Source organism: Entamoeba histolytica, genomic scaffold (genome assembly GCF_000208925.1).
Source record: "Entamoeba histolytica HM-1:IMSS scf_1104750519175 genomic scaffold, whole genome shotgun sequence".
In the NCBI taxonomy this organism is placed as follows: domain Eukaryota; phylum Evosea; order Mastigamoebida; family Endamoebidae; genus Entamoeba; species Entamoeba histolytica.
The window spans coordinates 12377-26779 of NW_001915079.1; the positions used below are offsets into that span (position 1 = coordinate 12377).

The 14403-nt window shown below is 24.6% G+C and overlaps 3 protein-coding genes across 3 annotated transcripts, besides 9 other annotated features; all 3 read left to right on the plus strand.

Moving 5' to 3' along the window:
* Positions 1-1274: a repeat region.
* Positions 1275-2582: 1308 nt separating this feature from the next.
* Positions 2583-2807: a repeat region.
* Positions 2808-2856: 49 nt separating this feature from the next.
* Positions 2857-3378: a repeat region.
* Positions 3379-3497: 119 nt separating this feature from the next.
* On the plus strand, positions 3498-4847 carry EHI_191510 (uncharacterized protein; the record flags this gene model as incomplete). The annotated part of the gene is made up of 1 exon (XM_646435.1): positions 3498-4847. One exon carries the CDS (start codon positions 3498-3500, stop codon positions 4845-4847), a length of 1350 nt encoding a protein of 449 aa, XP_651527.1.
* A 16-nt stretch (positions 4848-4863) lies between these two features.
* Positions 4864-5150: a repeat region.
* Positions 5151-5168: 18 nt separating this feature from the next.
* Positions 5169-5604: a repeat region.
* Positions 5583-6247: a repeat region.
* Positions 6248-6249: 2 nt separating this feature from the next.
* Positions 6250-10616: a repeat region.
* Positions 10617-10982: 366 nt separating this feature from the next.
* EHI_191520 (uncharacterized protein) lies at positions 10983-12029 on the plus strand (the record flags this gene model as incomplete). The annotated part of the gene is made up of 1 exon (XM_646436.1): positions 10983-12029. One exon carries the CDS (start codon positions 10983-10985, stop codon positions 12027-12029), a length of 1047 nt encoding a protein of 348 aa, XP_651528.1.
* A 160-nt stretch (positions 12030-12189) lies between these two features.
* Positions 12190-12343: a repeat region.
* A 146-nt stretch (positions 12344-12489) lies between these two features.
* Positions 12490-13041, plus strand: EHI_191530 (60S ribosome subunit biogenesis protein NIP7; the record flags this gene model as incomplete). The annotated part of the gene is made up of 1 exon (XM_646437.1): positions 12490-13041. The coding sequence occupies one exon, from the start codon at positions 12490-12492 to the stop codon at positions 13039-13041; it is 552 nt and encodes a 183-aa protein (XP_651529.1).
* Positions 13042-14332: 1291 nt separating this feature from the next.
* Positions 14333-14403: part of a repeat region that runs on past the window's edge.

Consider the following 14403-nt stretch of genomic DNA (forward strand, 5'->3'; position numbering starts at 1 on the left):
TTAAATATTTCTTTAGTTAATTTGTGGGATTTTTCCATTTCAATGAGGCTATTAGTCGTTATCTTTAATTCATCATTATATAATATATTGTTTAACTGGATTTGTTTTTTCTTCTCCATTCATTTTAATATTTAATTTGCTTATTTGTTTATCTAATTGCTTAGATAGTATATCAATAGATAATATAAATAAAAGTGGAGATAAACTATCATTTGTATTATTTCTTTTTCTACATTAATAATACTATCACTTTCTTGATTATAATATAAATTAAGATGTGTATTATTTAATATATAATATTATTATTAATTACTACAAGTGGGATATTAAAATATATTAAACAATGTTTAATCCATTAGTGGTTAATACTATCATATGCTTTGGAGACGTCATAATATGTTTCTACCAACTTCCATTTATTCTTATTAATAATTGATTGATTATATTGTTGTATAATAATCCTTCTTTTGATGAATATGTATAATTTTTACATCAAATTTGATTTAATGATAATTGTTTTTTTCAATTTGATTTAACGTCAATTGATTTTCTATTTTCATTTTTAATATTGATGGATATACTTTTAACAAACAATTTAAACAAGTTATTTGTCTGTATTTCTTTTTGTCTAAATTATCTCATTTCTTATATATTAATATTGTTCTTCCTTGAATAAAATGAAGAGGTATTTCATTAGGATTATTTAACAATTCATTAAATAATTTTATTAAATATTTCATTGGTTGTTCTAATTATTTAATCCAAAATCATTGTATTTTATCATTTTCAAATTATTTTTAAATTATTAATGAATTTAATATTACAATCTAATTCATTTAGAGTGATTATGAACATTCTATTATTAATTCTATTTTCAATTAATATTTCATATAAATTAATATTTAGATAAAATCTATATTAGTATTAGTTTCATAGATTCATTTCCAGAAATTAATGAGGAGATATTATCTGGATATTCATCTTCTTTAGATTTATTTAAATGTTGTCTTTTCCATATTTCATCATTTTATATTTCCATCTTATTCTTTTCAAATTATTCTTTCTTGATTCTATTTCTATTCTTTTCATCTTTCGGAGGTATTTATAATAGTTTATTTGTTCAATTGTTTTTACTTAATATGATATATATCATATTTCTTAATATGTAATATTATTTTCAATTTCATATATTGTTTATTATTGAGTAAATCTCTTAATCTACATATTTTTGATTGTAATATTCTTTCTATACTTTTCTTTCCACTTCTTTCATGACAAATATAAACTTCTTTTAAATAATATAAAATAAATACAATGAATTAAAAAATAAAAAAGGGAATAAAATTATTATTTAATTCAAAAACAGATAAATGAATTTGACATTGAAATTCAAGTGATTGAGTAACTTATTCCATTTTATTTCATTAAATAATGTTTTATGTAGTATGAAAATAATTCGTCATAATGTTCATTATAGATATGAATAACTTTCTTATTAAATTATAATTCTTCATTCATTATTATCTATTTGAAAATACAAACAATTCATATTTAAGAAAAGAAAAAAATTCAATAAAACATAAAAGATGAATTAATTAACTTCTTTCATTATTTATTTTATAAATTTAACTTCATTTATCTTTTTCATTACAAATAAATTGTTTTGTTTATATGTTATTTATTACAATATAAACAATACCAACATTTTGTGAAAATCGGTTTCTTTGTAATTTACCCATTTAAGAAAATCATATCAAATATTTAATACGATTGATAATAATGGATTTAATCTTGTGCAAACAGCTTCTTGAATAAACATATGTTTATTCATACCATTTTTTGCACTTTATACTTTCTAGATGAACTGTCTGTATTTAAACAATTAGGTTTTTATTCTATTTTATTAAAGATAGTTTTATTTCTATTTTATTTTAGTATTATTTAGGATTCAAACACTCCACTTCAAAAATACTACACAATCACTGAAATAATTCAAATCCTTCAATCACAAGTTATTCTTTTGTTATGATGTTGTATTTGGATAGGAACTATCTAATTCAACACTGCAAAATAGTACCGATTATTCCAAATGATGTTGGCAATATCATTTATTATAATAGAAGAATATGTAATTACTAAGATGATAATATTAATTCCATCTTAGAATGCAAGTGTATTTGTTAATATGGATATTATCAAAGAAAATATTTTCATGTTGTTGATAAATGAACATATAGAGTAATCCTATAATGATAATGATATGTTCATTCAACATAAAACAATATTGTAAAGAAGGAAGGATTTAAATCCAAAATAAATTCAACATAAAGATGAAATAACAATTTATAAGAGGAAGAATTAAATGTTAATTTGATGGTGTTTGAAAAGACAACGTTCAATGGTAATAAATGAATAAGAAATAGAAAACACTCTTCTCAACAGGGAATAAATAAGATATAACTGAACAATAGATGAATAAACAATCTTAAAGTCGAAGACATGAATAATCTCATGTGAACAAAGAATAATAGAAAATAACTCTTATATTATTTAAATAATTCCTTTTTATTCTCAAATATATGTCTTTTTCCAATGAAGGAAATACAACAAATTTTAATGTCATGAATATTGAATAAGAACATTGTGTCTTGTAAAGAAAGCAAACAATTCATAGAAAACCAATGTCATACAATAGAATGAATGCCAATAACAATAAATTGCATAACACCAATAATAATAAAAGTAAATGAAATACAAAAGAAAAATAGATTAGAAAAAGAAATACACAAAGAAAAACAAATAAGAAATTGTCATTTCTTACAATTTCTTATTTGAATTAACTCAATGAAATAAAATTAAATAATAGTTAATTAAGTATTAATAAAATTTTCATTTATTCTTCATTGATCATACGAGACTAATCCCTGAGCTGTTTAAAAAAGACTAATCTTTTTCTTTAACTTATCATTTATGTTTTTCTTGCAAATTGAGAAAATCACTTCTTTGATTTATTTTTTCTTATTAATGTCTTCTCTTCCTTCTTCTGCTTATTTCTTCTTTTTAACCTTTTGTTTATTTTCTGTCTTATTTTTAAACATTTTCTTTTTCATTTTTTCTTTATTTTATGAATGAGAGAAAAGACTATTTCATTCCCATTATATTATTATGTTTAATTTTCTTTTAGTCTTACCCACACTTTAGTACTTCCTTATATTACACCATGTAATATTCTATCATAATATCTTGCTCCACCCTTTGCAGTTTTACCTAATACATTTCTAATTCAAATACACCGTCATAACCAGAAAATAACAGTAAAAGTTGAAGTTTGAATTATATTAGTGTTTATGTGTGTTGTTTCAAACGTGCTACCTTCGATGTTATATTAAAAAAAATAAAAAGAAGAAAAAATGAATGACGATTATTTTAAAAATAAATTAAGTTCAAACTCAAAATAAAAGAAGAACTAATAAATAATCAAAAATAATAAAGAAAGAATGCAATTAGGATATAATGAAATAATGATTGTCTCAAAGTATTTTGAAGATATTAATGATTTCATTAATTTAGAAATGGGGGTTAAAAGATTTAGAGGAAATATGGAACGATTTCATTTTAATCCAATTCCATTGAATCAACATTCAAGAAAATTGTTTCCTAATATTAACATATTTCATATTTATAATAAAGAAGATGAAATATTTAAAGATGGAAGAATAATTAAACAAATAATATGGTATGATGTGAGTTATTCAAGATATTTAGAAGAGAAAAAAGTGTTGAATGAATGTAAAAATATCGAATATACAATATATGATAGAAATATATTTGGAAATACAATACCAATAGAAGTTAATTCACTTGGAAATTATTGTTTTAGCCGCTGTGATGGTATGCAAAAAATTAAAATACCAACAAATGTAAATGAAATAAGAAGTTATTGTTTTTATAAATGTGCATCATTAAAATCAATTAAAATGCCAACAAGTGTAAGTGAAATTGGATATAATTGTTTTAATAAATGTTATTCATTAACAACAATTAATATACCAACAAGTGTAAGTGAAATTGGATATAATTGTTTTTGTGAATGTTATTCACTAACAGCAATTAATATACCAACAAGTGTTAAAGTATTAGGAGATTATTGTTTTAAAGGATGTACATCATTAACAACTATTAATATACCAACAAGTGTTAGTAAAATAGGATATGAATGTTTTAATGAATGTTATTCATTAAAATCAATTAATATAGAAGATGTAAAATATATAAGTGAAGAAAGAATATTTATGAATGAACCACTGTTAAATAGTATTAAAACACCAGAAAATTTAAAAATAATAAATGGAAAGAAGATTGAAAAGAAAGATATTAATGAATTTATTATTCCATCATCAATCACTAAATTAGGTGATTATTGTTTTAAAGGAAGTACTTCATTAAAATCAATTAATATCCCAACAAGTATTAGTGAAATAGGAGATGGATGTTTTGCATATTGTGATTCATTAAAATCAATTGAAATACCAACAAATGTTAGTGAATTAGGAGATAGTTGTTTTGATGAATGTTATTCACTAACAACTATTAATATACCACCAAGTGTTAGTAAAATAGGATATGAATGTTTTAATAAATGTTATTCATTAACAACTATTAATATACCAACAAGTGTTAGTAAAATAGGAAATGGATGTTTTTCAAAATGTTTATCATTAAAATCAATTAATATACCATCAACAATTACATTATTTGGAAATGGGTGTTTTTATGGTTGCAAATGTGAAGAAGAGTTAAAAAAGAATAAAACAATACCAAAATATTGTTTTGAAGAATATGAGTGATGAAATAATATTTAATTAAATAATAGTTAATTAAGTATTAATAAAATTTTCATTTATTCTTCATTGATCATACGAGATTAATCTCTTCGCTGTTTAAAAAAGACTAATCTTTTTCTTTAACTTATCATTTATGTTTTTCTTGCAAATTGAGAAAATCACTTCTTTGCTTTATTTTTTCTTATTAATGTCTTCTCTTCCTTCTTCTGCTTATTCCTTCTTTTTATTCCTTTTGTTTATTTTCTATCTTAATTTTAAACATTTTCTTTTTCCTTTTTTCTTTATTTTATGAATGAGAGAAAAGATAAGATTGGAATGTCACGAAGATGTTATCAACAAGGGTACTCAACATGAAATAGAATCAAAAAACGCAATAGAGACTATAAGAATGATGATCATAAAATGTTCAATAACTACACTATAAGAAATATTATTACCATAATAACACTGTCAACAGAACACTAGAGCACTCAGATTATTACAGAAAATATTATAACCAAAATTATTACAATCCTAGAAGAAAGGTTAACAAGTATTATCATCGAAATGAACGATTTGGAAGAGGAAGATATAAGAATAAAGGATATTATAAGAAAAGACAAGGATGGAAGAATAAAAGGAAAGAAGAAAATACAAAAACAATACAAAAATGGATGAAAAGATTTGAAGAATTAGAGAGACTAGTTAAAGAAAAGTTAGAGATAACAACAAAGGTAAAAGAAGAAGAAATAGCAATGGAAAAAAAAAAAAAAAAAGAAATCAATTATGATTAACCTTCTTTTTAGGTTTTTCATCATGTTGAGAAGTGAGTGAATCAGTTTCTTCAACACGCTTTATTTCTATTGAAATAAAGTTTTTGCAAGCATGCTCGACTTAAATGGTTCCTCATTTAAGTTGCTGCCTGACTTTTATTTTGATTTTAATGAGTAATATAATATTTCTCATTCTTTATATTGTTGTTTTAAGGAGAGTATATCCATAACTTACTGTTATAGCTCATCTCCTTTTACCTTCGACACCCCTTAAAGAAACCCTATTCCTTGATAATATCCTTATGTTTAATTTTTGTGCAACAATATCAATTATATATGCGTCTTCTTTAATAAATGATAATTCTTAATACATAATACCTCCTTAGTAAATAATAATCCTTATAATTAATAATGAATAACAATACACCTCAATGAATAACAATACACGTTAATGAATAACAATACACCTCAATGAATAATAATCTTTTATAATAATCACTTCTAATAAGTATTAATAATAATAAACAGTTAGTGTTGAATAGATATTATCTCACCAAAGGCACGTCATAACCAGACGATAACTGGGAGATTCGAAGCATGGGATTATTTTAGGGTTTCATGTGGTGTCTCTGACGTGCCATCTTCGAATCTATGAAGAAATAGCAATGGAAATAGAAGAAAAAAAGAAAAAATAATTCAAGAAAAATCGACTCAAGAGAATGAATAAAGACAAGAAGAAGAGGAACAAACAATAATAGAAAAATATGAAGAAGAAAGAAGAAAAATTACTAAAGAATTTGAAGAAGAGATGATGAAAATGAAGACAACATTTGAGAAAGAAAAAAAAGAGTTAGAAATGAAGATAAAAAGCAAAGAAGAAATACAAAAACAAAGAAAATAAGAAGAGAGGAAAAATAGAGAGAAAAAAGAAGAACAAGAAGAAGCTAAAAAGAGAGAACAAGAGATAGAAAGACTAAAAGCACACATGCTATAGAAATAAATAAAAAAGAAGAAAGAATCAGAACACTTAAAGGAAAACTAGAGAAACAAAAAAAAAGAGAAAGAAATCCAAGAGATTAAAGAAAAGAAAGAGATTAAAGAAATCAACAAAAAGAGAGAAGAAGAAATAAAGAAAACAAAATAAAAGATAGACAAGATTAAAGAAGAGATGGAGAAGATTAGAAAGATGAAAGACAAAGAAATAGAAGAAAAAGACAAGATAATAGAAGAAGAAAGAAAAGAAAATATAGAAAAAGAAGAAAGAATGAAAAGCAACGAAAAAGACGAAGAAATGAAGGAAAAGGTAAAAGAGAAGAAAGGAATAGAGAACAAATACCTACAAGGACAAATTGATAAAAGTATGATAGAAAGTAAAGTAATGAAAGAAAGAAGGAAAACACAATTACTAATAAATGGAATAGAAAAAAGATGAATAGACGTAGAAGAATTACTTAAAGAACAAGAAGACGAAGAAAGAAATTTCCAAAAACAGAAGAAAAGAACAAGGATGAAAGAGACAGAACAATGGACAATTATACGACGAGCATCATCAGTGACAGAAACAATGAATATAATATGGAAAGAACAGAAGAAGATGATCATAATAGAAGAAGAACAAGAGAAGAAAGAAGAGAAAGAAGTGAAACAAGGAGAAGAGAAGAAACAGAATTAAAGAAGAAAGAATATGTCTGTTATGGAATTAACATAATGAATATTAAAATAAAAAAGAAATTAAGAAAAGAAGAAATAAAAAGAATATTAGAAGCATATCATATTGATATTACAATCAAAGAATGTATAAAAACAGTTAAAAGAAGTAAAGGGATTAAAAAAGAAAACATAGAATACATTAATAAGAAAGTAGATGACATGACTAAAGAAGAAGATAATATAGAAAATGGAAAGATTAGAGAGATTATTAGAAAAAAAGAAGGAAGAGATTGATGTAGAATACATAGAAGAGTTAATAAAGAAAAGTAAAAGAAAAGAAACCAAAGAGTGTAGATACATTGAATATTATTTCAATAAAGAAATATGTGAAGAGATAATAAGATATATTGATGAAAAATGGGAATGGAAAGAAGGAGGTATTAAAGAGATACAAGAAGACATTTACCGAATAACATACATAATAAAGAAGTATTTAGAAAACAAATTCATAGGATTTAAGAAAGAATATGAAGTAGTAATACAAAGGAAGATAAATAAACTAAAAGACATGCTAATAAGAGGAAACTATAAAAAATTAAGAAGGGTATTAAGAATAAGAAGAATGATAGAAGAAAAGATAAGGGGAGAAGTAAATGAAGAAATAAAACAATTAGAATACTTAAAAGAAATGAGGAAAAAGAAGTAGACTTAAACAAAAGTAAAAGAACCAGAATCTACAGAAACAAAATCATGAGCACTACTGGAAAGAAATAAGAAAGGAAATAGGAAGAGAAGAAGAAAAACCAAGTGAAAAAGATACAAAAGAGTTTTGGAATAAGATATATAACAGAGGAAAAAGAATAAAGAAAGAGAATGAAAGAATAAAAGAGATGATTGAAGAGAGTAATAGAAGGAATTTGAAAAGAATAATAAACACAAAAGAAAACATAGAGAATGTGATAACAAGAATACCATCATGGAAAGCACCAGTGATTGACAGCATTCAGGGATATTACTGGAAAATATTAGAGAGTGTTAGAGACAGATTAGTTATAGTGTTAATGAATGGTTAGACACTCCAGAAAACATTCAAATAGAAATGCTAACAGGAAGAACTATTCTAATACACAAAGGAGGAGATAGCAAAAAAGCAGAGATTTATAGACCATTAACATGTCTTAATGTAATAATGAAAATCTTTACTTCAATCATAAAGAGAAAGATAGAAGAATAACTAGCAAATAATGAATATAAATACCAAATTAATAAGAGTCAATATAGGAATAAGAAAAGAAGTCTGGCAGCAAAAGAACGAAGTATCATACGTTTATTAGAAAGAAATGAAAGAGAAGTACAGAAGAAAAGATATTTAGAATCATTCTATAACATTAGAAAAGCATATGATACAGTTAATCATGAATGGTTAGAAATTGTATTAAGATACTTCAAAATACCATTTCAAATAACTGAATTAATAAAAAGTATGAGTAGTAGATGGAGAATAAGAATAGGATATGGATATAAAGAAGAAATAGGAGAAGTTAAAATAAAGAATGGTATATTACAAGGAGATTCCCTTTCTCCACTCCTATTCATATTACAAATAAATATCATCTCTGATGTTATTGATAGAACAAATGAGAAAAGACTAAAAGTGAAACACGTACTATACATGGATGATATTAAAGTAACAAGTGAAACAAAGAAAGGAATGGAAATAGTGCATAAAAATATAATAGAAACAATAGAAGTAATAGGAATGGAAGTTAATGTAAATAAAAGTTGAGTAATGAAGAAAGGAAATATAGAAATACCAGATAATATGAAAAACATTCCAATAATAGACTCAGAACATCCATATAAGTATTTAGGTGTTTATCAATTCACAAGAAATGATGATTTTGGATGCATAGAAAGAATAAGTAGAAGTGTAGAAGAAGGAATAAAAGAAAACAATAAAGGGAATGACAGTAGTATGAATCATATTAACTGAATTAATACAGAAATAATTCCTAATTTCACATATAGTGCATCTGTAGTTAAATAACCAATTATGAAGCTGATAGAAATAGATAAAATGATAAGGAGAGAAATGAAAGAAGGAAAGATTAATTGAGCATGAATGTGTAGTAGCAGATTATATGTAAACAGAAATAAAATGGGAGATGGAATGAAAAACATTAGAGATGAATATGCAATTGAATTAATAAGAACTATTTTGTATTACACATAGAAAAGAGGAGATAGAATAGGAGACATGATACAAATAAATGAAAAGAAGAATGGAATGTGGAATAGATTGTATAAAGCATGTGGAAAAAGAATAAACAAAGAAGAATTTAGGAAAATAGTAACAGAAGAAGAAAGAGGAAAACGGGATAAAAACAGAATAATCAAGTATGTAAGAGAGAAGTTCCAAGAAGAATATATCAATAAATGGAGAAACAAGAAAGTAAGTAGTGAAATATTGAAAGGATTTGAGGATAAAATGACTGAGCAGAAGAAAACAATTAAAGTGTGGAAAGTAATTAATGTTATAAGAAAAGCATATATACAAATAAAGAAAATGCAAGAGAAAGCAAGAAATGTAGGAGTAAGGAAAGCATGAATGAAACATGACATGAGATATGCAATGTGTCTAATGTGTAATAAGATAGCAACAATAGATCATATTCTTTTGAATTATATAATCACTAAGAAAACACAAATGAATAAACATGATAGAATAGGAGAATATATATGGAGGAGATTAAAGATTAAATACCAATTATATGAAAACAAAGAAAAGATGAAGATGAGAGAAGAAGAAAATACAAAGAAATTAATAATAAGGAAAAAAGAATTAGGAAAGAATGAAAGAAGAATAGAGAAAGATAAAATACTTATAGTTTGGAATCAAGAAATAGTAAACAGAAGTGACGGAAAATTCCATAAAAGACCAGACATTTATGTCAGAGACTTAAACAAGAAAGAAGTAATGATTATAGATATGACAATAGTAAGAGATAAAAACATAAGTAAAGCATTTACAGATAAGATTAATAAGTATTCAAAACTACACGAACATATAAGAAAGATAGAAAGATTAGTATGAGTAATAATTATACCAGTAGTAATAACAGTGAGTGGATTAATAAACAAAGAAACAGTTATATTACTAAAAGCAGAAGGAATAGAAATACCATGGGAAATAATGACAAGAGAGATTGTAATATCAAATATGAAAGATATTATGAGATACTGTGGAGATCATTCTGGAGAATACAACAATGTAAAAGTACCAGAAGAAGAAGACTCTCAGGAGAGTGAAGGAAGGGAAGAAATTTTCATCTGAACAATATGTTAAAAGTTATTAAACCTTAATTTAATTATTATTACTTTAAATTTAGAAAGTAAATAAGTATAAAAGAAATAAAATTATGTCAAAGAGTTGTGTATTTCACTGTTTATAAAATTGGCAGAGTTGAATTTATTCCACAAAAGAATAAAAAAATAATTTTAAAAATAATTTTTGAAGTTTTAAGTATAAATTAAATTAATTAATTCATAGTTTAAAAAGAATATAAATAATAAAATAAACTTCTTTTTTAATTATGAAAGATGAATTGAAAAGTTTAAATAAAAAATCATTATGGGGGTAACTATTTAAGATGTAAAAAATACTAATGATGTTTATTTTATTTTTAGTTACAGTTATTTATTTAACCTAGATGATAACTACATTTTCATTAAAGATATGGCAAAAAGACTAGAGAAAGTTCCAAGACTCCCAAAGGAAACTTTAACTGCTCAAACTAAAATGAATTCAACAAATACAAGAAGAATGTATATGTTAGCTGGGTGTTACTACTTGATAACAAAAGGATGGTCATTTCTTATTTCAAAAGAACAAAGAATAGCAGAAAAGTTACACCACTTCTTCCCTATTCAAAAGATATGGAACGAAAATAAAGTAATAATATTTGATAAAGACTGTGAATATGAATTAATTCAAGAAGGGAAAGAAGCCAAATTAAAATTTGATAAAGAAGAAATTCCAATAAAGAAAGAAGTAACTGAGAAAAGTGGAAAACAAAATAAGAAGAAATTAGTTTACAATGAACTTGTTGTTATGAATATCATTAATGAATGTTATCTTAAATACAATGAAATTGGGAGTGATAATAGTTTGGCACACACAAAAGTATCAAAAAGTGCCATTAGTAGCCAACAATATACAAAACTTCCATTAGTAAAGAAAGATGGTAAATGTATTGGTATATTTAATAAAATAGAAGTATTAAATACAACAGGAATTCAAGTATATGACTTTTTGTGTCAATATCTCAAAAAAGAAAAAAGTTCTCAAACAAAGTATGAAAGTGTTTTTATTGGAGACAAAGATTGTTTAAGTAAAACATCATATGGAAACATTCTTTTGCTTTCAAAAGAAAAATTCTTGGATCAAGCTATTGATGAAAGTAAATTCAATTGTTTTAATGACAAAGTTAGTTCATCATCTCAGCAATTAAATGAAGGTGTTAAAATTCTACAACTAGAACCTCCTACTAACATTAGTAGCTCAATGGAAGATAACCCATTAAATAACATTAGAGGTTCTCCTTTTGTTGAGCACCAAAGGACTGTGGTTGATTATAGTTCATTACCAGTTAAGAGTAGTGAAATACTTCCTCAGTTTGAATGTTTAAGTAATAAAGGAGTTATTTCAAAGAATAATAAGTCAGAGTTGTTATACTTTGATATAAATAAGTTCAAGAGATTATTGAATGGTATTTATAAATAGATCATTTGTTAGACTATCTCTCAGACATGGGATTTAAAGAATATGGGTTTATTCAAGATAGGTACTACCAGCTTTGAATCTATTCATATTTTTTATGTAATTTTTTGGTTCATTTTATGAAGAATTTCAAAAAACATTAAATTTATTTTAATTTTGTGTGAAAAAGTCAATTAATAGAATATCTACAATTAGATTTACTTCAAATTGAGAAGTGAGTATTTGAATTTGTTCAATAAAGAGTGTTAGTGGTGTAGAGTTTAATGCAAACAGATGAGAGTTAGAATGTTCATCATCGGATATATCACAAGAAATGAGATGAAAAGAAAGACAAAAAAGAAAATTGTGGGATAAATTACAAAAAAAGAAAAAACAAGAAATAGAAGGAAGAAATGGAAGAAAAAACCCTTTAAAAAAACAACAGAAATAAAAACAACTGAAAAGCAAAAGAGAGAAGTGAGGAATGAGACCTTTAACTGATGAAGAAACAAAATCATTTTTTGAGAAACTAGCGAAGTACATTGGCAGAAACATTCGATTTTTAATAGACAACGAAAATGAAGAGTATTGTTTTAGATTACAAAAGGATAGAGTTTATTATGTGAGACTTAGTATTGCAGAACAAGCTACCACAATTGGAAGAGAGAATTTATTATCACTTGGCACATGTTTTGGGAAATTCACTAAAACAGGGAAATTTAAACTTCACATAACTGCATTACCATATTTAGCACAATATTGTTCATGTAAAATATGGGTAAAACCAGAAGCAGAAACATCATTTTTATATGGAAATCATTTAGTCAAAAACGGAATAAGTAAAATAACAGACAACATGGCAAGAAACATAGGATGTGTTATGTTTAATGAAAATGATATTGCAATTGGCTTTGGAACAACAGCATGTTCTTCAGTTGAATATTCTCGATTAAGTGCAACAGGGATTGTCTGTTATAATCAAGGAGATTTAGGAGAATATTTAAGAGAAGAAGATACAATGATGGTTCAGAATTAAATAAGAAAAAGTGATAAATAACAATCTTGAATGAAAAACAATTTTATTTTTGTTAAATTTTTTTATGTTTTGTTTTTTCATTATTTTAATTTTCTGGTTTTCTTTTCTTAAATAAAAATTACTTATTTTATTTTTTTATTGAATAGATAAATCAAAATAAATTCATCACCATCTTTTATTTTAAAAATACTTGTTTATAAAGAATGGAACAACCTCAACACAATTCACTTAATATGATAGAATAATTACTAAATAAGAACAGCAATAATTCTATTAGGACTATTGAAGAAAAAGAAGAAATACAAGATAACCAAAAAGAAATACAGGAAGAAAAAGAAGAAAAAACTGAAAATATAGAAAAATCAACGAAAGAAACAGGCAAAACCAATTTGAATGTTTGATTTGTCTTGACACAGCACAAAATGCAGTTGTTACACAATGTGGACATATGTTTTGTTGGGAATGTTTACGAGAATGGCTTACTCGACAAGGGAAATGCTCTGTTTGTAAGTCAAAAGTTACAGTTGATTCAGTTATTCCAATATACAATTCTACAACCACAAACAACCCACGCAGAGCACCTCATCCACAAGGATATTATACTCAACCACCACTTGCTCTTTACATATGTTGTCTAATGAATAATGGATGATACGAATATTACCTTTAGAATAATAACACTGTTGAAGACAAAATATCAGAAAACGTCATTTTTTATCTTTATTTTGTGGGATTAATATTATTTTTTCTTTCAAAATAAGTGGAAAATTAATTATTTCTTTTTGATTGGTTATTTTTCTGTTTAATTAAATCATCTCATATTTTTATAAAAAGTAAATAATAAAGAAAATTAAATATTTTATTATTCTATTTATAAATATCATAGTAATGTTAATTCTCTAATAATTATAATATTCCACATATAATGAATGTTATTATTACTATCTTTTTACTAATGGTGTTGAGGATGAAGAAGAATAAGATGGTGTAATGTGTTTTGACATAATTAAGACATGAATAAAAACAATAAAATATACTATAAAATATGTATTATAAAATAATAAATAGATAGAATTAATTCAAAATATTTAAACAAGTTTACACCAGCATTATGATTGAATTAATGATTAGATATAAAAATAAGGTGTTAAAACCAACAGATTATTGTTTTCAATAAAGCACATAATTTATTAGATAAATTAAGCAAGCAAAAAATATATCCTACAACATTTAAATAATTATGAAATAAAGTATAGAAGATAAGAAACAACTGTATAACAAAGTTTTAATGAAAAGGACTAGTTAATTGATATTTTCAAAAGTTTATTTTCTTCTTATTCAGAAGTGATTATTTCAGCTTCA